The sequence below is a fragment of the Impatiens glandulifera genome, chromosome 3, assembly GCF_907164915.1.
Source record: "Impatiens glandulifera chromosome 3, dImpGla2.1, whole genome shotgun sequence".
Classification (NCBI taxonomy): domain Eukaryota; kingdom Viridiplantae; phylum Streptophyta; class Magnoliopsida; order Ericales; family Balsaminaceae; genus Impatiens; species Impatiens glandulifera.
In genome coordinates, this window is record NC_061864.1 from 82,556 (window position 1) to 109,652 (window position 27,097).

General features: G+C 34.7%; 4 protein-coding genes across 5 annotated transcripts; 1 reads left to right on the plus strand and 3 right to left on the minus strand.

The window, feature by feature from the left end:
- Positions 1 to 548: 548 nt before the first annotated feature.
- Positions 549 to 3,126, plus strand: LOC124931379 (protein PIGMENT DEFECTIVE 338, chloroplastic). The gene is made up of 8 exons (XM_047471829.1): positions 549 to 1,588; positions 1,675 to 1,749; positions 1,843 to 1,914; positions 2,019 to 2,099; positions 2,172 to 2,269; positions 2,378 to 2,503; positions 2,584 to 2,632; positions 2,718 to 3,126. The coding sequence occupies exons 1-8, from the start codon at positions 677 to 679 to the stop codon at positions 2,892 to 2,894; spliced, it is 1,590 nt and encodes a 529-aa protein (XP_047327785.1). The 5' UTR covers positions 549 to 676; the 3' UTR covers positions 2,895 to 3,126.
- A 3,232-nt stretch (positions 3,127 to 6,358) lies between these two features.
- LOC124929370 (DEAD-box ATP-dependent RNA helicase 39) lies at positions 6,359 to 9,904 on the minus strand. Its single transcript, XM_047469714.1, has 9 exons — positions 9,262 to 9,904; positions 8,937 to 9,032; positions 8,641 to 8,829; positions 8,416 to 8,556; positions 8,045 to 8,185; positions 7,677 to 7,819; positions 7,417 to 7,546; positions 7,269 to 7,317; positions 6,359 to 7,109 (listed from the first exon to the last, which is right to left on the minus strand). Exons 1-9 carry the CDS (start codon positions 9,832 to 9,834, stop codon positions 6,625 to 6,627), a joined length of 1,947 nt encoding a protein of 648 aa, XP_047325670.1. The 5' UTR covers positions 9,835 to 9,904; the 3' UTR covers positions 6,359 to 6,624.
- Positions 9,905 to 10,630: 726 nt separating this feature from the next.
- Positions 10,631 to 12,920, minus strand: LOC124931095 (very-long-chain aldehyde decarbonylase GL1-9-like). Its single transcript, XM_047471485.1, has 2 exons — positions 12,246 to 12,920; positions 10,631 to 11,545 (listed from the first exon to the last, which is right to left on the minus strand). The coding sequence occupies exons 1-2, from the start codon at positions 12,474 to 12,476 to the stop codon at positions 10,973 to 10,975; spliced, it is 804 nt and encodes a 267-aa protein (XP_047327441.1). The 5' UTR covers positions 12,477 to 12,920; the 3' UTR covers positions 10,631 to 10,972.
- Positions 12,921 to 13,433: 513 nt separating this feature from the next.
- LOC124929325 (uncharacterized aarF domain-containing protein kinase At1g71810, chloroplastic) lies at positions 13,434 to 21,496 on the minus strand. 2 transcript variants are annotated; one of them, XM_047469655.1, is made up of 21 exons: positions 20,916 to 21,496; positions 20,795 to 20,839; positions 20,605 to 20,643; positions 20,260 to 20,430; positions 20,010 to 20,162; positions 19,728 to 19,763; positions 19,546 to 19,589; positions 18,702 to 18,792; positions 18,138 to 18,179; positions 17,921 to 18,029; positions 17,163 to 17,277; positions 16,996 to 17,045; positions 16,773 to 16,851; positions 15,691 to 15,741; positions 15,437 to 15,578; positions 15,273 to 15,317; positions 14,658 to 14,756; positions 14,537 to 14,578; positions 14,116 to 14,244; positions 13,850 to 13,963; positions 13,434 to 13,756 (listed from the first exon to the last, which is right to left on the minus strand). In XM_047469655.1, the coding sequence occupies exons 1-21, from the start codon at positions 21,357 to 21,359 to the stop codon at positions 13,643 to 13,645; spliced, it is 2,154 nt and encodes a 717-aa protein (XP_047325611.1). In that variant the 5' UTR covers positions 21,360 to 21,496; the 3' UTR covers positions 13,434 to 13,642. The 2 variants fall into 2 exon arrangements, with proteins under 2 accessions (XP_047325611.1, XP_047325612.1); XM_047469656.1 differs by lacking the exon at positions 18,138 to 18,179.
- Between the last annotated feature and the right edge of the window lie 5,601 nt (positions 21,497 to 27,097).

Below are 27,097 nucleotides of genomic sequence, written 5' to 3' on the forward strand. Positions count from 1 at the left end.
GATAATAAACCTTTCGAGACACAATATGCAGCCAATATATGGATATAAAAAATGTTTCTACGTTAAACCCTAAACCCTATATACTTTTCTACAATTAAACCCTAAATTGAGTTAAAAATTTCTTATTTACCTTGGAGTCCTTGGAGTCTTGTCGGACGATGTACCTAGGCCAACACCATCCTGAAAAGAAGAGTAGTATGAACCTGGACATATTCTAAAGTGAAGATACACAAAGGAGAGCTTAAAAACTTACCATTTTCGATCTGACGACGATGAATAAAAGAGAAGAAGTCGCGGATGAATGCCGGAGAGCGAAATCGTCAGAGAAGAAAAAGACCGATTGCCGGAAATGAAAAATGAAAAAGAAAAGAGGGAAGTGAAACGTTTTCAATCCTATTTATATTTTTTTTATTTTTTTTCTGTAGTTTTTCATTTCTCAAAATATATATAAAAGTAACTAAGTATTTGGGCCTGCTTTAGAAAAGCCCAGCAGCTGAAGCCAAGCCATGATCGATCGATCCTTCTTCTTTCTTTACTTTCCTTCCTCAGCCAGACACGTCGGTCTTATCTCTCAAAAAGCAGAAACAGAAACAAAAACGTAAACAAAAACTTTCGGTCGGTCGGCGTGCGCCATATGAGGTGAGGTGGGCAAGCTCACGGTCAGGCTGAGGAAGATATGCCACTCCTCCTGCTCCATCCCACTGTTTCATTCTCTCTCCTTTCCTCATCATCCTTACCACCACCCTCCGACTTCACCCTTTCGCATTTCACCGTTACACTCAAGGAACCACCTCTCGTCGCCGCCGCCGCCGCCTCCAAATCCTCAATTTCCCGACCCCTCACCCCCGCTCTCTTCTGTCCAGCTTCTTCCACTCGCAGAAGACGATCATTTCTCCAATTTTGCTCCAAAAATGAGGTTTCCTACGCACACGTCCACACTCCCCAAGGAGAAGAAGAGATCGAAGAGCTTGGAGGATTGATAGGCAGACCCACGCCCTGTCCCAAGCAAACTGGCAGTGGATTTTCTGTAAATGAAGACGATGAACCTCCAAAGCCTCCAAAACGTGACAAAGATGAAGCCTTGAAGCCATTCTTGAAGTTCTTCAGGCCCAGAGACCCATTAGAGCAGCAATGGGATGATGATTATTATTATTATAGTAAGTCATCGGTAAAGAAGGAGGAGGAGGAGATAAAAAAGGTTGTTGTAAAGTATTATGATCCAAAACCAGGTGAGTTCGTAATAGGTGTTATAGTTTCTGGGAATGAGAACAAGCTGGATGTGAACATAGGCGCAGACCTGCTGGGTACAATGTTGACTAAAGAAGTGCTTCCTTTGTATGAGAAAGAGATGGATTACTTGCTGTTTGATACAGAGACGGACGCTGAGGAGTTTATGGTGAATGGGAAGGTGGGTATTGTCAAGGATAAGGATGCCATCAGCAGCGGAGGAGGATTGGGTCCTGGACGGCCTGTTCTTGAGCCTGGGACAGTCTTGTTTGCTCAGGTCCTTGGAAGAACTCTTAGTGGCCGTCCACTTCTCTCCACCAGACGGCTCTTCCGCCGGATGGCTTGGCACCGAGTCAGGCAGGTCCACTTCTCTCACTTTTTTTTCCACAATTTTGATAATCATTCATTCTATCATTCATTCTGACATTCTTGATTCAATCTGGCCAGATAAAACAACTTAATGAACCTATTGAGGTCAGAATTACAGAGTGGAACACTGGTGGCCTTCTCACTAGAATAGAGGTGATCACTCTTAACAACTTGGGTTTATTTGGATTAATATATATTCATGTGCAACCATCTTTCAACATTGAATTGATTCTTGAAATTTGGCAGGGTCTGCGAGCATTTCTTCCTAAGAACGAGCTAGTGGCTAGAGTTAACAACTTCACTGATCTGAAGGAAAATGTAAGTTGATATTAATTTGGTGTGATGCCATTTTTGCAACAATGGTAGCAACTTTTTTTTATATACTATATTATATTACATTCAATTGTGTTGAGATAGTGCAGGTTGGGCGTCGAATGCATGTACTTGTTACAAGAATAGACGACGCCAGTAATAACTTGATTCTCAGTGAGAAAGATGCTTGGGTGAGTTAATAGCTTCCTTGTTGTTATTATCTCTCTCCCTTGGTATATAATATATATTATGTGTTTTTGTAGGAAAAGCTAAATCTTCGAGAGGGATCAGTTCTCAAAGGTACGGTTAGGAAGATCTATCCATATGGTGCTCAAATAAGGATAGACGAAACCAACAGAAGGTCTGCTAGCTTCATTAGTAGTATTCTTTCTTAATTGTCATTGCCAAAGATTTATTATATCTGTTTCCTATGATTGATTGCTTCTCTCAAACCAAACCAAACCGACAGTGGATTGCTGCATATCTCAAACATTAGTAGAGACAGAGTGACCTCTGTAAGTGACCTGCTTGCTGTAGATGAAAAGGTTAAGGTTATGGTTGCCAAGTCAATGTTTCCAGACAAAATAGCGCTGAGGTTGGTTTTCAATTTGCACTTTTGTTGAAATCCCAATTTGCCGCAATTGTTTTTTTTTTATAACAATTATCAATTTTTAGTATTGCTGACCTGGAAAGCGAGCCTGGCCTATTCTTGTCAAATAAAGAGGTAATATAAAATATAATATGATTCGGTCCATGCCGTGAGTTATTATTTGTCAAAAACATCGACCCTTTATTTTCTATTTCCTTAGAAAGTATATAGTGAAGCTGAAGAAATGGCAAAGAAGTACAGGCAGAAACTGTCAGCCTATTCTGTGGATCAGGAGGTGTTGTTAACGGAGGAGGCACTGCCTTTCCATGACGAAGAAAACTTCTATTCAAACTGGAAATGGTTCAAATTTGAAAAGGGTGATGATATTAAGCAATAATGAAATGAACTATCAAATTTGAACCTTGGTGGTGGTATGCTGCTGATGATGATATCAATGATTGTTTTTGAGACCACTAAATAAACCATGCTCAAAAAAGCATCAGAGAACAACAGTCGGTCATTATTGGCAAATACAAACTGTCTCAAGTCACGTGTATTCTATCTAGTATAATGTTCGTTCCTACCACATTGTGCTTGTTTTATTTTCTTTTATGATTATATTTTTATTTGCAATGTTTTCTAGAAAAAAAAAAAAAAAACACTTACAATTGTAAATGCAAAAACAAACTAGCCTAGAGATTTAGGATTTTTTTTTTTTTTAAATGTAAACGAAAAGAAACTGACCTAGTATCAAACAGAAACTACTACATATTCTAAACGCAAAAAAACAAACTAGCCTAGGGGAAATTTGTCGAAATGATACCAAAAACTTAACTATTTAGCTCTGTGGTCACTCTCTCATTTTTATTGAGCTGGTGACCACTTAAAAAATTTTGGACAAAAATACCCCTTTCGCGTAACGCTTAAGTCACTTAGCGTTACGCTAAGTGGATTAGGTTTTATATAAAAACTCAAATTTTTTCATTTCCTTAATTTCTTTTCTCTCTCTTCTATCTTCTCTTGTTCGACGGTGGCGGCGAAGCGACGGCGAGGGCGCCTACGGAAAACAACATCAAATGAAAGATAAGTAAACTTAACCTAACCTGAATCGATTTTCATCATACACATCCATGTTTCAAACCCAAACTCTAACTCTAAATCGTTTAATCTATTCATATTGGTTAATATTTGTTTATATTTGGTTGATATTGGTTGGTATTTGTTGATATTTGTTGATATTGGTTGATATTTGGTTCATTATTCTTCATATTGGTTGATATTTTGGTTCATTATTAATCATGATGATATTTGCAGCTCATTAGAGTTCCGTTTCAGGGAAGATTCGCGTCTCCCGTCTCTCTAAGCACTTAGCGATTCGTTAAGCACTTAGCGTTACGCAAAGCACTTAACGTTTCATTAAGCACTTAGCGTAACGCTAAGGCGCGCATATGAAGAGGTTTGACTGGTTATCAAAGAAGAATCTCAGAGCAGGATATTTCTTATGGGCAATGATTGCATATGGATTAGGTATTTGTCACTATCTCTATCATCATACTCACAAATTCACAATCTTGTTGGAAAATTACCAAACATAAAATTAAAAGTGATTTTTCTTCCTTTGGTTATGATCCAGATAGTGTAGTTTTGGTTACTTCATTTGGTTATACTCATTCAGCTTATTTGTACTTTCATAATCAAGATCTTATTGGAAAATTACCAATTATTTTCTCTTATCAAGATCTAAATTATAGTTTTTCCTTTTTTACTTCATTTGATACCTCATAATTTATGGGTTGTTGTTGTCTATGCAGGCATTTTGTTCACATTGGGAAGAAAACAAGGAGATCTCATAATCATGTGGACTAGAGGAGAACCGGAGAGGCCTTGCCCACACCATCAACTTGAAACCTCTCAATAAAGATCATTCCTAACCACGAATGAGAATACTACTACTAGGCTGATGTAACTCTTAGAACATGTTCTCATTATATATACTTATATAGGTAGTTATATAACCTCTGTAATTTTGTGTCCAACAGTGTCCAAATATGCTTCTTTTTAAAAAGATTTTTTCATAAAAACAATGCTAAACACAAAGATTACATCGACTATATCTAGAGTTGTTATTTGTTAATCTGAAAAAAATACTGAATTCCAATCCAGAATGCTACACCAAGACAAGATGCTAGTAAAATAGCAATAAGAAAATTGAAAGTTTTGTTTAGTAATATAACATATATTTAAAAGTTTGGTTTAAAACATCATTAGGAACACTATGAATAAAGTTTGGTTTAAAACATCATTATGATTGTAATGAAAGTATGCAAAGAAAAAACTTTTAACTTGAAACATTGCATATGATCAAAGTAATTGTATCACAATTCACAACCAATTACTACAATTTATATTAACAAGTGCAATAGTTAGTTCCACCCTTTAAATTACTAGCAATATTGATGTCCCTTCACCATCTTAATGATAAAACCTGCCACCTTTCCTTCTGCCATTGCTGTCCAATAATGACCAAAATGCATTTGTGTCTTTAGCATGTGTACTAGGAGCAGCAGCAGCAGCCGATGTTGTAGGTGAAACAACTTCCCATTCTACTCCACGAAGTGCGTTCGATTCCACCTCATTATTTGCCATTTATCGAGGCTTGAAGAGCACTCTAGATATAAGACCCCATAGAAAACAAAGAGAGTGACATATAAGATCTCAAAATGGTTTAGTACATATAACAATCTGAACAAGGATACAATTCAATCATGCAAGAAAGCACAAGATTTCCCTATAAAACATACCACTTGAAGCTTTCCATCTCTCTAAAGAGGAAAGTAAGACATCATCTAAAGCATAAGAAAAAAAACTGGTAAGGTATTAGTTGAAGAAACAATTAAAGGAACCACATTTATTTCATAATCTGGACCTTCCTCAGGTTTCAACTGACACATTAATTGAATAAACAATATTTCAATCCAGACTCTGCTTTTGGCCATAAAAGTCAGCATAAGATTTAGCTAAAACTGCAGATCGGGGTAAATAGATGTGATTGATGATTAAGAAAGAAACGAGAAGGTCTTAGCGAAACGCTAAGTCTCATCGTGGTGCAGATGCAGATTCAAAAACAAAAACAGTGATTCGAAAATGCAGATGTGAAGATGATAAACGAACAATAAAAACATGAAGATATGAAACTTGAAGAGAATAAACGTACCAAGTGGGATGCTCGTGCTCGTCGTGGTGCTCGTCGTCGCCACAGAAGCCGCCTCCTATAGAGAGAAGGAGGAGAAGAGGGGAGAAGAGAGAGAAGAAAAAGAAAAGAAATGAAAAAAAATGGCTGAATTGTATTATATAGTAAGGGTATTCTGGACTTTTCACAGCGTCTCACTTCGCGAAACGCGAACTCCCTTCGCGTTACGCGAAAAGGGTAAATTTGTCAAAAAAAAAATAAGTGGTCACCAGATCAAATATTATTAAACCTGACCACGGAGGCAAATAGGCCTATTTTTAGGGTCATTTCGTCCAATTTCCCCTAGCCTAGAGATTTTGGATTTTTTTTGAAAAAATGTGAATGAAAAGAAACTGACCTAGGGATCAAATCAAACAGAAACTACTACATATTCTAATTCCTACTGCCGTCACACAAACCCACATCATAAAGTGCAAGACACTACAATAGGGAAAAGAGAAAAAGCACAAAAGTAACACTAATAGTTGCAACAATGGGGGGAAGAAGACAATGAAAAGAAGTTCTGTAAGTTATTTGAAAAGCAAACGTTCCAATGAAGACTGATTACCTTGCATTACTCCACCCCAACACACTCTAACAAGGACAGCGTTCCTCAATACCAAACAATAATAGCAGAGGAAATTAAACATCATACATAGATTTTAATGGTATAACATCAATAGAAATGGCTTGACATATTTTTAAAACTTCTTCCCTAAGAAGATAACCTTAAAAAAATGACTTTTTTTCTCTGATGTTCGACACCTCCTTGTCTCAACATGAAAAAGAATAAGCAAAGATGGTGAACAATTCCCATTTTAGCTAGTTAATAAAAACAAGTAACAAGATTGACTAATTACTGAAAAAAAAGAGACTGAAACTTGAAGAGACCCGAGTCTTAGTTGAACTTGGATGGCTTAGCAGCCGATGAACTTCGAGCCCTGAACCCAACAACATTCAGTTTTGATTCGCCAGATTGGGCAGTTCCAGTATTTCTGTTTGTCTTCTGCTTCTGCCCACCCAAAGTAGATTTCTTTGAACTATTTGGCTTTGAAAAGCTCCCCCCTGACCCTGACTTTGACACTTTAATTTCGACTTTCTTCTTTAGGGGAACAGAAACCTTTGCTGATTTTGTTTTGGAAGAAGCTATAACATTGCGCCCCTTTGTACTTGATGAATTTGTGGGTGAAACTTTTTTGTTGTTTTTCTCCATTGAGAATTTTGTGGCTTTAAAGTTCTTCTGCTCGGTTATTTTGCTTCTGGCAATGTCCCTTCTCACATTATCTACACTGAGGGATTCCAAGCTCTCGTTCTTTGTTATGGCCTCCTCAATTCTTTTAGCCAGCAATTGGTCCTTTCTGGCAATCAAACTTGTCACTTTTCCTGTTAAATGAAGAAAATGTTGTATAATACCAAGAGAATTATACAGTGAAACCAAGTTTTTATGCTGACAGGGCAGCTTAAATCAACGAAACTAGTAATTTGTCATTTTTGAAATGTCATTGTCTGAATTTTCAGAGAAGCAGCAAAGAAATTGAGTACCTTTTGCACCCATCCGAGCAGTTCTTCCAGTCCTGTGGAGGTAATCAATCTGACAACAAATATGAGAAGAGGTCAAACGTCAATTCATGCTGAAGAATAAATGTACCATATAATTATAAAAGATGAGACTCAAGAAGCTGATTCTCACAGAATTCTTTGGAAAATCAAACATAATAACGTGATCCACATCCAGGTCCAATCCCCTAGCTGCCAAGTCTGTGCATACCAATGTGGGGCAATCTCCGTCATCACTCTTAAACTTCTTGAGGTTTTCAACCCTGTACAAAAAGGAAAACAATAAAAGTATAAGAAACAAACTAATTTGATAATAACTGTGGCAAAGAAATTCTAGAATCCCAAAAGTTGCCTAAAATATATACCATGTAAGTAATTATATATGCTTCTTACCTTTCTTCAGCAGGTACCTCTCCATGGTAGTTTACAGTTGAGACACTATTTTCAGTCAGATAGTGATCCACCGCACGACTGGAATTAAGTGTATTACAGAAGATCATCACTCTGTTTCCCTTTGCCAAACTTGGCTCTAGAACCTGCATTGGTATTGTATTATTCAAATGTGCAACCTTCTCTCCTCAAAACACCAATGAATTCTGTGAAAATAGTTCTCACGATTATCCAGAAAAAGACTGTTCGTTATCAAATATCAATGCAAGCTTAACATTGGCAAAAATAAAAACTTGTGAAAGAATTATGCCATACTTTCAGTGTTACAAACTCAAAATGACTTGTAAAAACCTAAACTAACTTAAATGGACCTGTAACAAAGCCTCCAGCTTGTTTTCGGAGCCCGAAAGCTTGATAAAGTCATGGCGGGCAGATGCTATCTTCTTGTGCAATGTTGAGGTGCGCAAATGGATAATACCTTGGAACTCTTCATCAACCAGGCTTTGCACACCCTGAAAAAGAAAATATCTAAAAGTTGAAGCTTCTGCTGTTACAAAACAAATCCACACATTTATTTTTATTTTTTATTAGGACAAAGGAAGATTTTCAGTATGCCAATTTTCAACCCTAGGCCAAGAAACCCAATAAACAAACAGGCCCGGCTGAGTGTGCGAACTCACAAGTCATTTCTAACCCAAATATGCCAATTTTGAAATTATGATTCGAAGGCTAACTCATATACCTTTGTCATTGTTGCAGAGACTAGAATAGTTTGAAATCCATCATCATTAGACTTAGAAGCACGGTTTTTCAAAGGGGCGAGAAATTTGCGAATATCGGGGCCAAATCCACGATCAAACATGGTATCTGCCTCATCCAAGACCTGCCATGCCAATATTTTTTTTTATTTTACATGTTTAAGAGGAGATTGAAACTAATGAAAGGTTGAAGTTAACATTATGCTTACCACATATTTGATATCACCATAAACCATGTTACCGTCTTCAATATGCTGAAGTACACGACCGGGTGTTCCAACCACCATGTCAATTGGGCCATTTAATGAATCCTCTTGAAGTCCTATGCTAGTACCACCACTTATCATGGTAACCCTAAATCGTGCATGATGACAAATAGACTTTGCAACTCGAAACACCTACAGAATCCAAAAAAAAAAATGTTGCAGACAATAACAAATGAACATGACAAGAAGTTCCTTTGTCACTATTATGTCTCTTAAAGTAAGAAAAGGTTTGTAAGAACCTGCTCGTTGAGCTCCCTTGTGGGGCATAAGACAACAGCTCGAGGACGCCTGGGCTTCATCCCTTTTCCATGCAAAACTTCATCTCGTCTCAGCAGCTACAAAGAGCATCATCATCATCATCAATCTCCTAGAAGATTTCTACTAATGGAAACACAAAAGATTTCACCATTTCCTCTTCAATTCTATTAAAATGAAAAAAAAAAAGAAATATAATGAAATATTTGTTCTTTAGAGGTCTGACCAAGATCACAATACAAATAATAGGAGTCCAGATTTAGTCATGCATTTTTTCAGTGAGTGAGAATAAACTAACATAATTATTACCTGAACAAGAGGCAGCATATACGCAAGGGTCTTTCCTGAGCCAGTATGAGAGCCCAAAACGACAGTCTTGCCTTGAAGAACAGCAGGCATTCCGATGCTTTGAATTTCAGTCGGCACAGAAATACCCATTTCCCCCAGAGCGCCCATAACCTCCTCAGTCAATCCCAGCTCTTGGAAAGTCGAAGCCAAGACCTCATTTTTTTTCTTCTTCTTATCCGCCCCGTCATCGGTGGAAGAAATAGTGACTGGTGCCGTCCTTCTGGGGGCGGGGAGTGTGGCATCCTTGAGGTGTCTTATTCTGAGTTTCTCGAGAAGGGCTGAATGCTTTGTGGGCTGCAATACAGCTTCTGTTTCTGAGGTGGGGAAGGCGACAGCAGAGGAAGTAGAGCATAGGGGGCTAAACCTCAAAAAAAACCTACTAGGAACTAAAGATTGGGATAACATCCTGCGAAGGGGAAGAGAAATTGTAGGGGAAAGGAGAGAGAAAGAGAAGCGAGATGATAGTGAAGAAGAAGAAGAAGAGCACGAGGAGGATAAAGAAAGGAGCGTTCGAGCAGTCCCGCCACCACCCATCTCTCTAGTTGTTTCGGTGGTTCGGGGTTTTGTCTTCTGAATTGCTTCTGACAAAAGATGATGAAGTTAACAAAAACAAATGCCACTCAATATAATTAGATTTAAGATTAGGTATATAGCCCCCTCCCTCCCTCCCTCGAGCTTTATAAATTTTCAAATAAATATCTAAATATATACTAAACCCTAAAACCTAGAAACAAGTTTAACAACAGATCAAATTAATTAAAAAGAGTTACAAATGTGTATGGAATGGAACCTTCAACCATATCATATCAAGGTCTTTTCTTTTTACCTCCCTCTAGCTCAATTGATTTATGTCTTTTGATTTTGAAATCAAAACTTATTAGTGTAATTTTAGGTGTTATTTGATCTTCTTTCTTGTTTTATTTTATAGTTTTAACTGTTTTTCTTTTTTATAAAAAGAGAAATCAATCATGATCTTCTTCTTCTTTTCCAGTTTTATTCAAATTGGTTGTTGGCCTGGCCATGTTTATTTTCATCAATGAGACAAGATTTAGGGATTGTAATACCAGCTATTTATTTTCAAATAATATTGTTTTACTAGATTATTTGATAAAGTGAAATCAAATGATAAGAGATTAGATGTGAATAATTGGATTTAATGTTGAGAATCCATAATCAAATAAGCCTATTATTACTAACAAAAAAAAAAGCATGAAGCTTACTTAACCTGCAACACATACTAGCATTTGACATCCATCAAAAAGAGGTTAGTTTTTCCTCTACTAATATAATAGGTAGAAAGAACTGCCCCAAATTGTGGATGCCAACAGACTAGACAAATGAACACAGACTCAATATGACAGAACCAATTAGTTACTGAAAGAAGGAGTTAACAAAACAAACAAACAAACAAACCAACATCTGTGGCAAACCAACTGATACTCTTGATTCTTGAATGAATAATAATAATAATAATTAATTTAGGATTTCCCCACCACCACCACTAGTAAGTAATAGTAGTAGTAGTAGATGCCTCCGCTCCAGCCAATATAAGAAGAAAAAGAAATGGCAGTAAATATTATTATACAAAAAGACAAGCTGAAGTGATGGTGGTACACATGATGATGATGCTGCTGCTGCTGCTACTACTAAAATAAAGAAAGTGAGAAGATTGTTAAAGTTTTTTGAATAGTTTTGCCTCAAAACCTCCTTGGGGCCGCTTTACAAGCCTGTAAGGCATGTGCGTGCCGAGTAGCTTATCCCAAAAAGGGAAAAAAGGCTGAGAATAGTTGTATTTTAATCCCTGGATTTGATGATGGATGTCGTGATATGCAGTATTGTTCTGGAAGAAGAGGTGGAAGATATTACCAGGCAACCATAGTCCACAGTGATCATCAACCGTCTTGATTACAGCAAAGCAGAAGAAATAAACAGCAGTTCGAGCAGTCATTCCAGCCACAAGGAAAGAAATAGCTCCACCAACTGTGTCCAGTAGAAGACCCTCCAACGGGTGGTTGTAAAGGGCCCCAATTGCATAAGGTACAACTAACCTATGGTGTTGAGAATGGACATTACGATACAAGAATTTGTTCTGGTGCATGTACCTGTGTACAAAATACTGCCACGTGTCCATCACCACCATTGCCACGCAGATCTGCACCATCTGCACAACCACCCACGGCTGAGCTGTTTCATCAACCCTCAATGAGGAGCTGCTGCTGCTGCTGCTGCTACTACCTGAAGTTACCTGCAACACCATTTATTCGCTCACTCTTCACGTTCATATTTATTAATTAAAGCATACCACCAACTGGCTGGGACTCATACAAACAATTAGCTCCCTAGCATAACAACAATTCATAAACCAACTACAAATAGAAAGTACTAGGTTCCAAATACAAAATTACCATTTCTTTCTGTCTAGGTAGTGCGATAAAAGTTTTCTTCAAACTAATTCCTCTTTTTTTTTTTTTTTTACTTTTTTTTTTCTACAAATTCTGTAAGCTCTTATGCAATGAATTACACTATTCAAAGCAAGGAAACTTTTGATTCAACAGTTGACAACTTCTTCCATCATACTTACTAACTAGTCTAAAATGAAGTTTATTACAAGTACTGATCGCAGCCACTTGTAATACTCTGGTTCAAAATTCCATCTCATATCTCAACCAGTATTATGACAAAAGGAAATCCGAACTGATTAAGGAGGAGGAGAGAATTGCCTATAGTCTAAGAATTATTTATTATGTGAAGTCGTGGTTAATTAAGAACAACAAACCCAGAAGCAGCAGCAGCAGCACAGGTAAAATGAGTTGTCATCACAGATGAGCTAAGTAATAATCGTATTAGATGTCCGAGCAGGCAGAAGAAGTAATAATCGTAAAATTGAAGGAATCATTTTATTATTATATAATAAGAAATAGTAGTAATAAGAGTTGGTGACCGACCAGAAAGAGCAAATGAGCAACAAGTGCCTGAACAGCCTGCTGAAGAAGAACACCCCTTACAACGGAGGGCAGAGAGACGAGGTTCCTCTCATCTTCCTCCCTCCTGGTGTGCAGGCGGTAGTTGTCTAGAGGAGGAAGCAGCTGATAAAAACCGGCGTACAACCAGTAGACCACAATTGGCGCAAAGGTTCCCATGGATTCATCGGTGACGTAGCCTTCCCAGAAGACCATTGTAGAAGGCAGGCAAGGAAGAGAAAGGCGATCGATCGATCGGGCAAGCAAAATAAATGATTCGGAGGGAGGAGTAAGTAAGTTGGATGGTCCAAGTGAAAGTGAAAGTGAAATATTCCGAGGTCAGAGCAACGACTCAATGACTCCTCCTCATAATTAGATGCAAACATATATATTTAGGTAGAGCTGGAGGGGATGGATGGATGGATAATCTAGAGAGGAGGGGGGCGGATGAATGAATGAATCAAGTGTTGATTGAGAATCAGATCTAGGGCTGGGAAATTGGTAACATTGGCGACTCACTCATTCACTCACTGATTCTGATTGAAACTGTTTCACAGCAGTTTCACAGCAGCAGCAACAACAGGTAGATCATCATATTCATATATATATGGCCGGCCCCGTCAGATCCATTGCCGATCGATGATCATTATACGAATGGACACACGACAGCATATCATATCATACACCATACCATGGAAAAACCTTTATTATTTATTTATTTATTTATTTATTTATTGAGGGTTTAATTTAAATTTACTCCCCCCTCAAATAAATTAATTATTATAATATTTATAACTCACTACGTAAATTCAAAATGAGCAAATTTGCATCTTTTATTTTTATACATAAAAATAAAATTAAGTTTTCAATAATACAATTGATAGACAGGTGTAAAAGAAGCCACGTTGAATTAAAACATTAAAGTATGAAATATATTTTTATAGATCTTGGAATATTTGATGATACATAAAGCAAGCAGATCATTCAGTTGTTCTTTTTTCTTTGTTTACAATCAAGTTGACGGTCATGGTGCCGCCGGGTTACTATAATTAGGTATATATTTGTTTGCCTCAAATTATTTTGATTGTTAAGTTCTAAAACTCAAACCCTATAACAATTTACCAATATTATTTTTTTAAGATTGAATGTAACCCATCCATTACCCTACCCATAAATACAACTTACTAAATTTGACCATTATTGAATAAAAATATGAACACAATTACACACACAGAGAGTAGTTGAGAGACTGAACCTGTAAGACAGTAGTAAAACTGGTAAAAATACCCATTGTGTTATAATAATAATAATCTTCACCAAAAATTAAATAAAAACAGCAGCAGAAAGCTGATGATGAGTCCGCTTCTCCCCCCTTTAACAGTTTAGGGTCCTATAAGAAAAAACCTTCGGATTGTCCTTGCAGCTGCTCGGGAAATTAACTTCCCACCCAGGTCGGCCGGCAGAAGAAGTAACTTCTGTTGTATTTCTGATGGAAGCTGCCAAAACATTATATAATGATAAATCCACCACCAGCAGCACAAACAAATTTCAAATATTTTTCAACTTTTTAGCATTTTATTTCTTTTCACCTCCGGGATAATGGAAGAAAGAAGAGGCAGTATTTCCTGCATTGATCCTGTTTGACGTAGAAATAATAAAGGCAGTCTCTGTCTTTCATTTGGATATACCTCCTCTTCAAGACCCTACAAACCATTAATTGAACTAACTTGTTCACAACCAATTAATTGACATCATGCTCCCCACCATCAAAGAAGCGATTTCTTTATTTATTTATCCATCTATCTATCTATCTATTATGCATGCATGCATGTTTCATCATCATAAATCAACTTACTTTGCCAGAGGTTCCATTCTCTCTGAGACCTGATAATAGAAGCACAATGCGTTCCATGTTTCTTAAGTTCATTTTATCTTCCTCTGTTATTGACGATGAAAATGTTGATAAACCAAGAGCATCCAGACCCTATCATCATTAGCAGTAATGTTAATCTTCTTTTTTTACCAGAAACCATCTACATTACTACATATTTCAACCTAACACTGTCATCTTACATATTTTGGCAGGTCATATACTATTCATTGGTAGATATGGCCTGAAACATACTCGGGTTCTCTATTGGTATTGATAGTTATATCATCTGAGCTTGGATATGTCCAAGGAAACTCAGAGCGGTTACGTTTTGGGTCTACTTTTTTTAAAGGCTCATCAAAGTATATAGAAGGGCCTTTACCATCTCACCAACCAAAATTCATACCTTTGCAAGTTCTTCAAGAAGGATCTCTCTTACAAATGTACCCTGCCAAGATTTCCATCAATAGAATCGCCTACATAAAGAATGTTTATAGTAACATACAGATTGCCAAAAACAATAATACCTTCTCTGTCAGTGTGAAGGAAAGTACTTGCTTGATAGTCATTCGAGAGTCTTCTAGTTGATTTTGGACTGTGATCCGCTCTGTTTTGGCACGAAGGGACTGCCGATAGTAACATTGCAGATATTCAACTAACTCTTACGCCCAAAGATACAAAGAAAATTTATAAAGCAGCGAGAAACTGAAGAATTTGTTTTTCTGTGGAACATTTTTTAACAAAATTTCATGTGCTAGTGGCAACTCGTTTGCTTTATGATAATTATTTTTGGTTAGATCAAGAATTACTGTTGGATGTAGATTGCCCCAAAACTGCAAATCCATTAACTCCTAGAGAGGAAGGAGATCCCATAAATTAAATGACATTAACAACTCTGAAGAATTTGCCATAAATTGCTAATGCATACTACTATTTAAAACTTAATACATTGCACTCATTTCATCTATCAAGAATCTGATTTCACGAGGAAAGAAATGAAACTGTGCTGAGTCACACTGGATATATTCAATGGGGCATAAATGGTTGTTTACTCTTTTCACAGGAAGTTCATGTGACTTCTGCATGATGTAACTGCTGGTAGTGAATAGTGATGCAAGAAACAAAACATAGAGAATAATTACCTCATTCAGCAAAGACTCTAACCGGTCAATTCTGAATATGCCATCCTGTTGAGCCATTACGATTTTTGAGTTGATTTACAAGGCCAGACAATTCATATTACATATATAATTGTTAAATGAACTTTGATAGTAAAAACAAGACTCTGCCTATGGATATACCTTACCTTATAGAGAAGAGCTTGCAAAGAGGCCTGGAGTTGTGGAGAGCTGTCAGTCAGCACTTTCCTGGCAATCCAAGGGTACGTACTTCCTAGGACTTTATAATTTGGATTAAAACTGATAGCAATTCCCTCCAATACAGCAAGACTAAAAGATGGAAACAAATATATTTCAGCCTTCAGATTGAGTAAATATCCGAATAGAGAAATCACTCGTGGCTGCAAATAAAGCAAGAAAGTCATCCCATATTATCGGTTACCTCCGGATTACAAGAGAAAAGTAAGATGGTATCTGGAATTTGAACTTGTACCTATTAGAACAGAAAGATAAAAAAAAATCTTATGTAAAAGCATAGAAAGTGATAATAGCAAATGAAATCTCCACTTCAATGAGTATGGATATGTTTGATAGCCTTATCACTTAAATCTATATATGTCCAATATATTCTTTAATAAAGCTGTTTTGACAACAAATCTGATCAACTAATTTATTTCATTAAGTAGAGCTGAAAATAGGTGTTATATTCATCACATTGACTGAAGTTAAGAAAGGGGCTCCTTATTCATCGTCTAGAGAGAATGTTGACCTATAAGAGGAAATCAGAATCCGATAATGATGGGATGGTAAAGATTGGGGACAGTGGGATCATGAAATTGAAGTGGAAGGATCAATGTAGTTGATAGCCTTATCATTTTAGTTTTTCAGATATGACTTGATATGCTGTGTTTTGTTTGAGTTGCATTGTTTCAAGTGTTTTGGTTGAATTAGTTTTGTGAATAATAGGGTGTATATGTTGTGTTTTGATGAATTTGTATTGTTTTAGAATATTTTGAATATATTTTTTGTCGTTCCACATTTTTTTAACAACTAGGCGGATTTCTGTTTCATTAACAAAAAATAAATCATTTCAATTAGTTTAATTTAATATTGAACACTTAATTAGCTGAATTAAACTTAAAATTATATGAAGTTCACTTGATATAATATTTTATAATAGATTTAATACTTAATTTTTGGTGTTTAATTTTCAGCACTTAATTTTAGGGTTTATTAAACAGCCCCCTGAAGCACTAGGTTTCTTGTGAACAACATATGGAACTTGGAAGTAAATTATCATAGATAAAAGAAAGACAAGCCTTCAAGAAGATAGCACATTAGTTTGAACTGTTTAGTACCAAACTCTTGCACCAATATTGATCAGTATCAAACTTGGCCACTTTTATTTCAAATATATGAACTGGAAACAGGAGCTAACTGTTTATTCAGATAAGTCCACTGAAGATATATTTTAAGTTATTATCAGCTGACCACAAACATGCAATATGACTATAGAGAACTCACATGGTTGTTCCCAAGTTCCCTAGAAGATCTCCAAAGCTTATATTGCTGACCCCCTTGGAAACAGCATTTTGGAAAACACCTACAGATAAGATGTTGTTGTAGCAGATCAACAGACTTTGTTAAGCAGAATTGGAAGACATAGGCTGTAAGGGCCCCAAATTCCTTATTTACTAGCAAGTATGAAGTAGCAATGAATACTCATCATAAACAATCAAATCAAAACCTGTCAATGCTTTTGTAACAGCATCTTTCTCTGCTGTAGGTGGAAGAAGCCTGTAGAGTTTTGAGCAACCACCCTGATAAGTGCAATCAATGTAAAATCTCATGGGAATTAAACAAGAAGATGAAAGTGGAGAAATATGGAGAAAGTAGTTATGAATAACTAAATACCCAAGAGTAATAAAGTCCTTTGCCAATGCATCATAATCACGATTTATGAGATGAAGACAGGCTTCAATGAAACCTTCACGAAGTTCTTGTTTAAATTCACCCATCATTCCAAAATCTGCATTTATATATATGGAAGTTAGATTGGCATATAGTGAGATGAAACATAATGCACAGATAATGTATTAGAATGGAGACCATCTTTTAATTTAGTATCAATCAACTAGAGACCCTCAATAAGACCAAGTCACATGAAAAATTAATAAGTATTTATGATATATATAACTCACTAGGATAACTCAAGTAGAAAGAGTCTGTCTTATAGACTAAAGGTCCCACTAGAAATGCCTTAAGTTGAAGTGATAGTTCATAACTCTGAGGGTTCTGTTAACTCTCTAAATTCAAAAAATATATATATTTTTTTTTTATAAAAATCTTGTGATATATATATTATTTATTTATAAACAAATTGTGATATATAAAGAGGAAATGCAAGAATATGGGTTTCTGGTTCTAGCATGAATCACAATCCATCCAGTAAATTTTTCTCTCCACACTGTTTTACTCACTAATGCAAAATCACCTACAATATCTTATACAATTAGTTGCATGAATATTGTTTTTCAAGTCATAACAGCTCCATAAGAATTTTGCTTCTTTTAAATGTGAAGAAGATGAAGAAATAGGCATTAAACGGCATAATAAAATGATTAACTATCTTGATTCCTGAATTAAATTAGCACATGTGCGTCAACAGGTACCTAGATAAGCTAGTTTTCCATCATATGTACGGAGAAGATTTCCAGGGTGTGGATCTGCATGGTAGAAGCCGCATTCGAGAAGTTGGTTAAATGAGCAATAAACTCCAACCTATAGAGAAGAAGGTAACATGCTTCTATTTCAGTTACTATAGATCACATATTAATGTGCTATAATTTTCACTTAATTAATAAGTTTTGACTCTTAATATACAACAACCTCAACCAAATAAAGGTCCTTCCCTTCCGACAACCTTCCCCCCTACAGGTGAATAGCATACTCAATATATGAACGAAATCAAAAGAAGAAGAAAGGATGACAATTGCTGTACTGATATTCATTTGCAGTTCAAACTTCAAAATTAGTTTAATGTCATCTTTATCTATTTGAAAAGACCGTCACAATTTATCTTTATGCAAAGCTTCCATTTATACCATTTGATTGCTTTCGGTCATACAATTGTACTTAATCTGCACTCTGTGCTACCTTTTCATTTAACTGATTTGTATCCTCAACCCCTAACAAAATGTAAGAAAATAGCCACCATACATGAACTTCCAAGTGAAATAACTAGAGTATTGTGTTCGTGTTTCCTGTGTTCTTCCACAAGAAATAAATTATCAGTTCTTTCTTTGTATTTTATACAGCTTAATAATGGAGTTCATACTAACAACAGACAATCAGCATGAAAATTATACAGCCAATTCTCAGACAATGGTTCTAAGATCATCATTGATAGGAAGGAGGAGCTACAAAGGAGATAGTAAATAACTTGATATGTACCTCCACCCACTCCATAATGAGAACCTTACGAGTTGTAAGATCACTAAGCATTTCTGGAACCAGAACATCTTTTATACCACCATATAGTTCTCTGATGAAACAAAAATAACAGATAATAAGAAAATATTTCCAAATATTTGTCTTTCCAAGTTTATGCTGACCTTAAAAGATAATTTTTTCTTTCCCAATGAACCCACTAAAATGTGCTAGGAGTTCAATGAAAATACTGAAAACAATAAAGTGAGCAAGATATTTCAACACCCACAAGAAATTACTGAGATATCTACAAGTGACAAGCATATCAGTCAACCACAAAATTAGTTTTATATACTATATAGGTAATGGGATGCTTGGAAATTTTACAATGGAGCAAGCTATTTACTAAATTCCGTGCAACATGCTAATACCGATGGTAAATTCTTTTTCTAAGTTAAGACACTTCTTGCACACATCTATTAGTTTGCAAATACTAAATCCACTCCACAAAGGCGTTACAGGAGACCAGTACTTTCTTTTGATTCCAGTAACGCATTAAATACTCAAAATTCTCTAACGGAAAAAGGATGAGGAAGGGGAAGAAGGTCTCTCAATGAAAACGGATGGCATGGGAAAATGCTAGGCTGGGATAGTAAAGTTTGAATGTAGTCTTTTCTGATTGTAATCTTTTTTTTTTAGAATGTTACCAATCAGTTTTTTTTAGGGTCTTTTGATTGTCATCCTTAATCATAGCTAGGGTTTGTCTAGCTTTGATTTCTAACCCTCCCACTTTTGGGGTTTTAATGAAATGGTTCTAACCGTTTTTTTTCCCCCAAAAAAAAGTCCCGCATAAAATTTATCCTCTTACTTGAACTTAAGCCCATTCTTAGCCTCATTCTTGTAGTTCATCTCCTGAATTCAACATGATTACATGTATTCAGTATGAAGAATAAGAATATTCCTTCAGAAAATAAAGGAAAGAAATGCATTTAGTTTCTTTCGCAAGTATCAATGAGCTATCAAAGTTGAGCATAAGGATATCACTGATACCCGAAAAAGGCTTGATGCCCATTCATCAACCACTCCCTGCATTCAAAACCAAAGACACAAGGAGATAATTACAACTACAATAGAAACAAGAATAAAACCCTTCCCATGTTTGAACGGTGACAACTGACAATGCCCTCCCTTCAGCCAATTGGTGTGTGTGTGTGTGTGTGTGTGTGTGTGTGGGGGGGGGGGGGGGGGGGGGAGGGGGGAACCTAAAGAAATTCAACTTTCCTGCCTAAACCATTATAATTCTTTACACCCAGAACTTGCATGTTCAATTACCTGAAGGTCAGTGTTAAACTTCCCAACTCTCCTTAGTATCCCCGCAAGAAAACGTAAAATCAAGATGTCCAAAGCAATAGCTGCTTGAACTCCAGGCCTTTGTACTTTGACAGCAACAACCCGTCCAGTTCTCCGTAGTCTAGCTTGATAGACCTATTCAAATGGAAAAGTGACTATTTTCACATCCCATTTACATTTAAGTGACACGAATTATTATAAGTGAGAAGAACTAGTAGACAGCAATATAGACCTGCCCTAGGGATGCTGCTGCCACAGGATTTGGTGAAATCTCTGAAAAAAGCTCATCAATTGGAACTCCAAGTTCTTTTTCTATTGTGTTGAATGCGATTTCGTCTGAAAATGGTGATATGCTATCTTGCAATAGTGAAAGCTCATTCAAGTATGAAGGCGGTATCAGGTCCTGTATGTAAGGTGTTTCCATTAGACATATTTGATCAAGGTCTTTTTACAAATTTTTATTTTTCTCTCCCCCTTAGAAGATATTTATTCATATAGTTGAGAAATACAAATTGAAATGGCTTTTTATTATTGAAGAAGAAATTTTTTAAAGTTTTCTAAATAAGTAAAAACTTACTGGTCGAGAGGAAATAGCTTGAGCAATTTTGATGTATGCCTACAGAATACAGTAGAGTAACAAAGGAAGGAAGGAAGGAAGAATTAGAAGCAAATGTGTTGAGTGTTAGAGAGCTGAAGTGCAGAGCCTAATATATAAAGAATTGAGAATTGAGAATTGAGATGGGGTCCAACAAATTAAAAAGATATACCGGTCCAAGCTGTAACAATATATTTCTCAATTCCGCAGCCCTAACCTGAAATGAGTAAATTAATACTATTAGGAATTAGATTTAGTGAGTAAAAGTGTGAATAAATGGATAAATTGATGACCTGAAACATTTGGTCTGAGCGGTGATTGAGGAGGGCTGCGTCGAGATATCGTTTCGCAAGCCAAATACCGATGGTAGAGGCAAGCTGAAGCAGGCGGCGGAGGAGTAGAAGGGGCTTCTTATTGTAGATAGAAGCTATTGTGGAGATGTTGTAGTCGGTTAGGAGGGAGGAAGAATCAGTGAGCTGGTCAAATAGGTAACCAGAATACTTGGTAAAATAGTCATCATCATCCAGCGCAGGAGCAGCAGCAGCTGTAGTAGTAGTAGGTGAGCTTGCTGCTGCTGCTGCTGCTGGTATCGCATTTAGTCTGAATAGGAAGAGGCGGTGGTGGTGGGTGATGGGGGATGGGATAGACCGGCGGCAGGACCGGCGGTGGGGGGAGGAGGAGGAGGAGAAGGAATTGGCGGGAAGGGAAGGAGAAGGAGGTAGTAGGAGTAGTATCATTATTATTATTATTGCCTTTTCTTTTCTTTTCTTTCTTGCCACTTACAACTTACAAAGGAAAAGGAAGAAGACGAGAAGGAAGGAAGGAAGAAAGGAAGGAGGGAGGGAGGTGGCTGGCTGGCTGGCCTTTTTCTGTTATCCGGATGGATTTTCTCAATGCCGGTGCTTGCTTGCTTGCGTGCGTGTGAAGGACATTAATTGTTCTCCAAAATTTTCAAATGGATAATTTATTTATTTTTAGATATTTCAATTTAATATGAAGCTCTAATTAATGGAAAAAAAATAATAATTAATTAATGTTTTTGAAATGACCAAATACATCGTAGCCGTGCAAATGATGGGGTGATCCGTTGTCTGTCCAGGCTCAAAAGTCCCCAAAATGAATCACTAACGGGCGTAAACGGTATCATTATCAAATATATATATATACACAATGATACTAAAGATATGTTTTGAACTTTTAATCTAATAAACAAAATAAATAAATATATATATATATATATAACTTTTTAAAAAATTAGGCTAATAATACTTTATATTTTAACACTAAATTTAATGAACGCGGGACGTTTTAACAATTTAAGTTCAATTTTTTAACTAACTAATTTATATATATAATAATGCTTAATTTTCAAAGTAACCGGATTGCCGGGTCGAGAGGTGTGGTTAATTTGGATATATATGTAAGAGTAAATAGATATTTGGGTCGGATTATGGGTTGACCCGCCCATAAACTTAAAACGGTTAAAAATAAAAGTAAAAATACTATAGGTATGTTTCAAACTTGCACCCTAACAAAATAAATATCACTCTTTAACCAACTAGGCTAATAAGACTTTATATTTTAAATTCAACACCAAATTTGATGAACGCATAACGTTTTAACAATATAAGTTCAACTTTTTAACTAACTAATTTTCAAAGTGTCTGGATTATCGGATCGAGAACTGTGGTTAATTTAGATATATATGTGAGAGTAAATTAAAAATATTATCACATTTTAACCGTAATTTTTTTTTTCTCAGTTTTATATCTTAGTATATAATAATATATATATATAATAATAATAATATATATATATATATATGATTTGTTGGATTTTTATTTATACTCCCAACTAAAAAAAAGTGTTTTAAAATTCACTTTTAATATACTATTTTAAAGAGATAGGTTGGATCCATAAGCATCCCTTAATGAAGGATAATATAGTATTTTAAAGAGTTATGTATAACTTTAGTATTTAATAGAGCGTCGTAAAAAAAAGAGTAAAAAAAAATGAGGTAGATAGAGAAAGTATAACAAATTTTTGCCAATAGTCTGACATTGTTTATCAAACTGACAATCGGAGATTCGAACAGAGTTCGATTGAGTCGATATTTTGTCGATAGGTTGGTAACTCATTCCTCTACATTTTCAACAGTCGTATCAAAGTTTAGACGTCTCAAAATTTGATTTTCTATGGCTTAAAGTTTCTGCCTAGTTTGAGATTTATTTTACTCAATTAGGACAAAAATGATTGTATATTTTTTTTGTTACGCCCTTATAATTTTTTGTGTTATTAAAGAGTATTATACATTGACGTCGTTTAAAGGTACAAACTTAGTGATGCTCTTTATTTTATAATGTTTATTGATGATCATTCCAGGAAGTTTTGTGTATATGTTTTGAAGTCTAAAGATGAGGTTTAGACAAGTTAAAAAATTCCATTATCTTGTTTTAAGAGAGACTAAAAATAAGATCAAGTGCATTCGTAGTGATAATGGTGGTGAATATTATGGTCAATTTGATGTATACTACAAACAATAAGGGATCAGACATTAAAAAATATCATCAAAGACTCCTCAATTGAATGACCTTGTAGAAAGGATTAACAAAACAATTATTGAAATGATTAGATGTTTGCTTTCAAAAGCAAAGTCACCTCAATGTTTTGGGGTGAAACATTACTCGCATTAGTAAATGTTATTAATTTGAGTCTTATAGTAGTTTTGGACAGTGAAGTTCAAATAAGGTATGGACTCATAAAAATATTTTTTACGATCATTTACGAGTATTGGGATACATGTGCTATGTTCATATTCCAAAGAATGAAAGATCAAAGTTGGATGTGAAAGTCGAGAGTGCATCTTTTGGGTTATGACCAATATGAATTTGGTTACAGATTGTACAATCAAGTTGCAAAGAAGTTTGTCAGAAGTCGTGATGTCATCTTTTGTGAAGATGAGACTATTGAATATTTGATAAAGCTAAAATAGTGAGTTGAAGAAAAAAGACGATTGGATAAATATAGATTCAGTTCAATTATCTCATTCACCTAGTTCAACAGAAAATCAGCTACAAGATGATGATTCTCATGATGTTCAAATGAATAATATTAGTAACGAGCAAGAGAAATTATCTACAATTCCAACTAGAAGATCGACAACCCTCTACGAAATATTCTATTAATGAATATGTGTTAGTAACTGATGGGGAAAAACCAGAGTCAAATGAAAAGGCTATGGATAGTGAATCCAATCATAAATGGGTTAATGCTTTGAAAGATGATATGTAATCTCTACATGATATTCATACATTTAAGTTGATAAAATTACCAAAAGGAAATAAATCATTGAAAAACATGTGGGTATACACACTAAGAAAAATTATCATACTTCATCTTCACGACACAAAACTCGTTTGGTTGTCAAAGGGTTTAGTCAAAGAAAGAGAATTGACTTTGATGAAATTTTATCTTTTATTGTTAAGATGACTTCAATCATAACTATATTGAGTTTGATAGCTAGTCTTGATTTGGAAGTTGAACTGATGGACGTGATGACGATTTTTCCTCATGGTGATTTAGGGGAAGAAATTTATATGGATCAACCTGATGGTTTTGAGGTCAAAGGTAAAGAGAATTTTTCAAGTTGAATAAGAGTTTGTATGATTTGAAGCAGGCTCTACAACAATGATACAAAAAAAATGAGTTGTTTATGAAACAACATGCGCGGTTATAAAAAGATTATTTCCGACCATTGTGTGTTTGTGCAAAAATTCTCTCATAATTATTTTGTTATTCTGTTACTTTATGTTGATGATATATTTATTGTTAGTCAAAGTGCTGTGAGAATTGATAGCTAGACTGAAACAAGACATAAGGAAGTCCTTTGCAATGAAGGATTTTGGACTAGCAAAATAGATTTTTTGAATTAGAATCATTCGTGAAAGAAAAATAAAAAATTTATGGTTATCTCAATAAATATATATTGAGAAAGTGTTACAAAGATTCAATATGGGGAATGCTAAAAGTGTTGACACACCTTTTAGCGGGAAATTTTAAATTAAGTTTTGAATATTGTCCTTCAAACGATGATGAGAAAGAATATATGAAGAATGTTCAATATGGTTATTTTGTTGATAGTCTTATGTATGTTATGGTTAGCACTAGGCGAGATATAATTTATGTTGTTGGTAATGTGAATAGGTTCCTTTCAAATATTGGAAAATAACATTGAGAAGCGGTGAAGTGGATATTGAGGTATCTCCGAGACACATTAAGTATGAGATTTTACCTTGGAAATGAGAGTTCGAATTTAGTTGGTTATACCGACTTAGATTTGATAGGTGAGTCAACTTGATTTTTTTTTAGGGGGAGTTATTTCTTGGCAATCGAAGCTACAAAATTGTGTTATATTGTCAACCATGGAGGTTGAACATGTTGCAGCAACAGAAGTTTGTAAGGAGCTAATTTGGGTTAAAAAGTTATTATTTGAACTTAGTATTATGCAAGAGAGGTACATACTTCTATGTGATAGTCAAAACGTTATTTATCTAACGAAAAATTAAACGTTTCATTCTAAATCTAAACAAATTGATGTAAAGTATCATTGAATACGGGATATTTGTTGATTTTAGAGAAGGTGCATACATACGATAATGCGATGACTAAGACATTACCACAAAACAAGTTTAAGTTTTGTTGTACAACCGTCGGGTTGACAACATCCTTCTCATAGTTGGGAGTTTGTTGAGTTTTTATTTGGGCTCCCAACTATAAAAAAATGCCCAAAAGTGGTTAAGTTTACTTAAATTTCATTAAAGATAATATATTATTTTAAATGGTTAGTTATATCTCTAATAGTTATAGTATTTAATAGAGTAGTCTTCAAAAAGAAAAGGAGTAAAAAAAAGGGAGGTGGATAGATAGAGAAATTATAACAGATTTTCGTCAATAGTTTGATAGTGTTCATTAAACTGATGATCAGAGATTCAAACAGAGTCCGATTGAGCTGAGATTTTGTCAAGAGGTTGATAACTCATTTCTTTACATTTTCAACGGTCGGATCAAGGTTTAGACGTCTCAAAGTTTGATTTTCTGTGTGTGCTTTAAAGTTTATGCCTAGTTTGAGTTTTATTTGACTTGTTTTGGACCAAAAAGTTTGTATCTTTTTTGTTACGTCCTTATAGTTTTTTGCGATATTAAAAAATGGTATACATTAATTGTATACCTGACATCTGAGATTGACATCTGAGATTATAGTGAAGCTTGATTTGGACATAAAGTCCAGTGATTTTACTCCTTAATTTGAGGAGGTTTTCTGCATAAAATATCGAGCATTCATTGTGTTATTAACTTCTATTTTTATTTGTCATTAGTTTTTCAATCAAATGGAAAACCGAATATAGTCTTTTCCAACAAATATAAATGATGATATAATGAGCTTTAGGAAGGGAATGTTTTCAGTTGCTAGAAACCCTAAAACATAATTAACATTATAAAAGCTTCCAATTTTATTTTCTTTCCTCTCCAAGACGCCCAACTATTCTACAATTTTTTACTTTTCTCAAACTATCCTGAAATCATTTCGCTACACCACATTTTTGTTTCACTTTATTTTAAATTTATTAATTTTTATGAATTTATTTGTTATATAAAATCATTTATTTTATAAATATAATAAAAAAACATTGTGAAAATCTGTCCAAACATATACTGATAATAAATTTTATTTACATACTTTTTTTTTATATATTTATAATTTTATCATTCTCTAAAAATAAAAATAAAAAGTAAAAAAAAGAAATAATCATTCCAAAGCAACTTAATTATTATTATTATATTATCTTCAGAACTGTAATTTCATTTTTAATTGGCTTAAATAATAATTCAATGTAATTTGATGTACAATAGCTAATAAATTAGCTAAATATTACAATTATCTTTAATAGATATTAAAAATATTAAATCTAACTAAATAATATAACAAAGTATAAATTTTAACAAAACAGTATCACATCACTGAAATCTATCCATTAAACTATAAACGTAATAAAAACGATACATTTCAGATTATTTCTGTTTAGGAACTAACCTAAAAACTATATTTAGGGTGAGCTTAAAATTTATTTTTTTTTTTTTTAAATGAAGAAAAAAAATATCATATTAATCAGTAAAAAATATTATTATTATTATTATTATTATTATTATTATTATTTAAATGTTGCAACGGTAATGCCATGATGTTAATTATTTTAAAAAAAAATAGTTATTTATTGTAAAATATTATTGGGAGATAAAATAAATAAACACAATATGAGAGATAAAATATCTATAAATTATAAAAACACTCAAATAACCGAATAAACAATCCTAAAAAATAACTATAATTTAAATAATCATAATCAAACAAACTTTAACAAAAAAAAAAATATCAATAATAATAATAATAATAATAATAATAATAATAATAATAATA

What these genes read in the sequence shown, in the direction of transcription:
- LOC124931379 (XM_047471829.1), top strand. Translation starts at nt 677, where the DNA reads ATGCCACTCCTCCTGCTCCATCCCACTGTTTCATTCTCTCTCCTTTCC. An exon ending in CTTGGCACCGAGTCAGGCAG is followed by an intron (nt 1,589 to 1,674) that starts GTCCACTTCTCT and finishes CAATCTGGCCAG; the next exon opens with ATAAAACAACTTAATGAACC. An exon ending in GCCTTCTCACTAGAATAGAG is followed by an intron (nt 1,750 to 1,842) that starts GTGATCACTCTT and finishes GAAATTTGGCAG; the next exon opens with GGTCTGCGAGCATTTCTTCC.
- LOC124929370 (XM_047469714.1), bottom strand. Translation starts at nt 9,834, where the DNA reads ATGGGTGGTGGCGGGACTGCTCGAACGCTCCTTTCTTTATCCTCCTCG. An exon ending in ATATGCTGCCTCTTGTTCAG is followed by an intron (nt 9,033 to 9,261) that starts GTAATAATTATG and finishes TGCTCTTTGTAG; the next exon opens with CTGCTGAGACGAGATGAAGT. An exon ending in AGCTGGAGGCTTTGTTACAG is followed by an intron (nt 7,820 to 8,044) that starts GTCCATTTAAGT and finishes ATACCAATGCAG; the next exon opens with GTTCTAGAGCCAAGTTTGGC.
- LOC124931095 (XM_047471485.1), bottom strand. Translation starts at nt 12,476, where the DNA reads ATGGTCTTCTGGGAAGGCTACGTCACCGATGAATCCATGGGAACCTTT. An exon ending in TTGCTCATTTGCTCTTTCTG is followed by an intron (nt 11,546 to 12,245) that starts GTCGGTCACCAA and finishes ATGGTGTTGCAG; the next exon opens with GTAACTTCAGGTAGTAGCAG.
- LOC124929325 (XM_047469655.1), bottom strand. Translation starts at nt 21,359, where the DNA reads ATGATACTACTCCTACTACCTCCTTCTCCTTCCCTTCCCGCCAATTCC. An exon ending in TAGAGTCTTTGCTGAATGAG is followed by an intron (nt 14,757 to 15,272) that starts GTAATTATTCTC and finishes TACTATCGGCAG; the next exon opens with TCCCTTCGTGCCAAAACAGA. An exon ending in CCTTCACACTGACAGAGAAG is followed by an intron (nt 14,579 to 14,657) that starts GTATTATTGTTT and finishes AAATCTTGGCAG; the next exon opens with GGTACATTTGTAAGAGAGAT.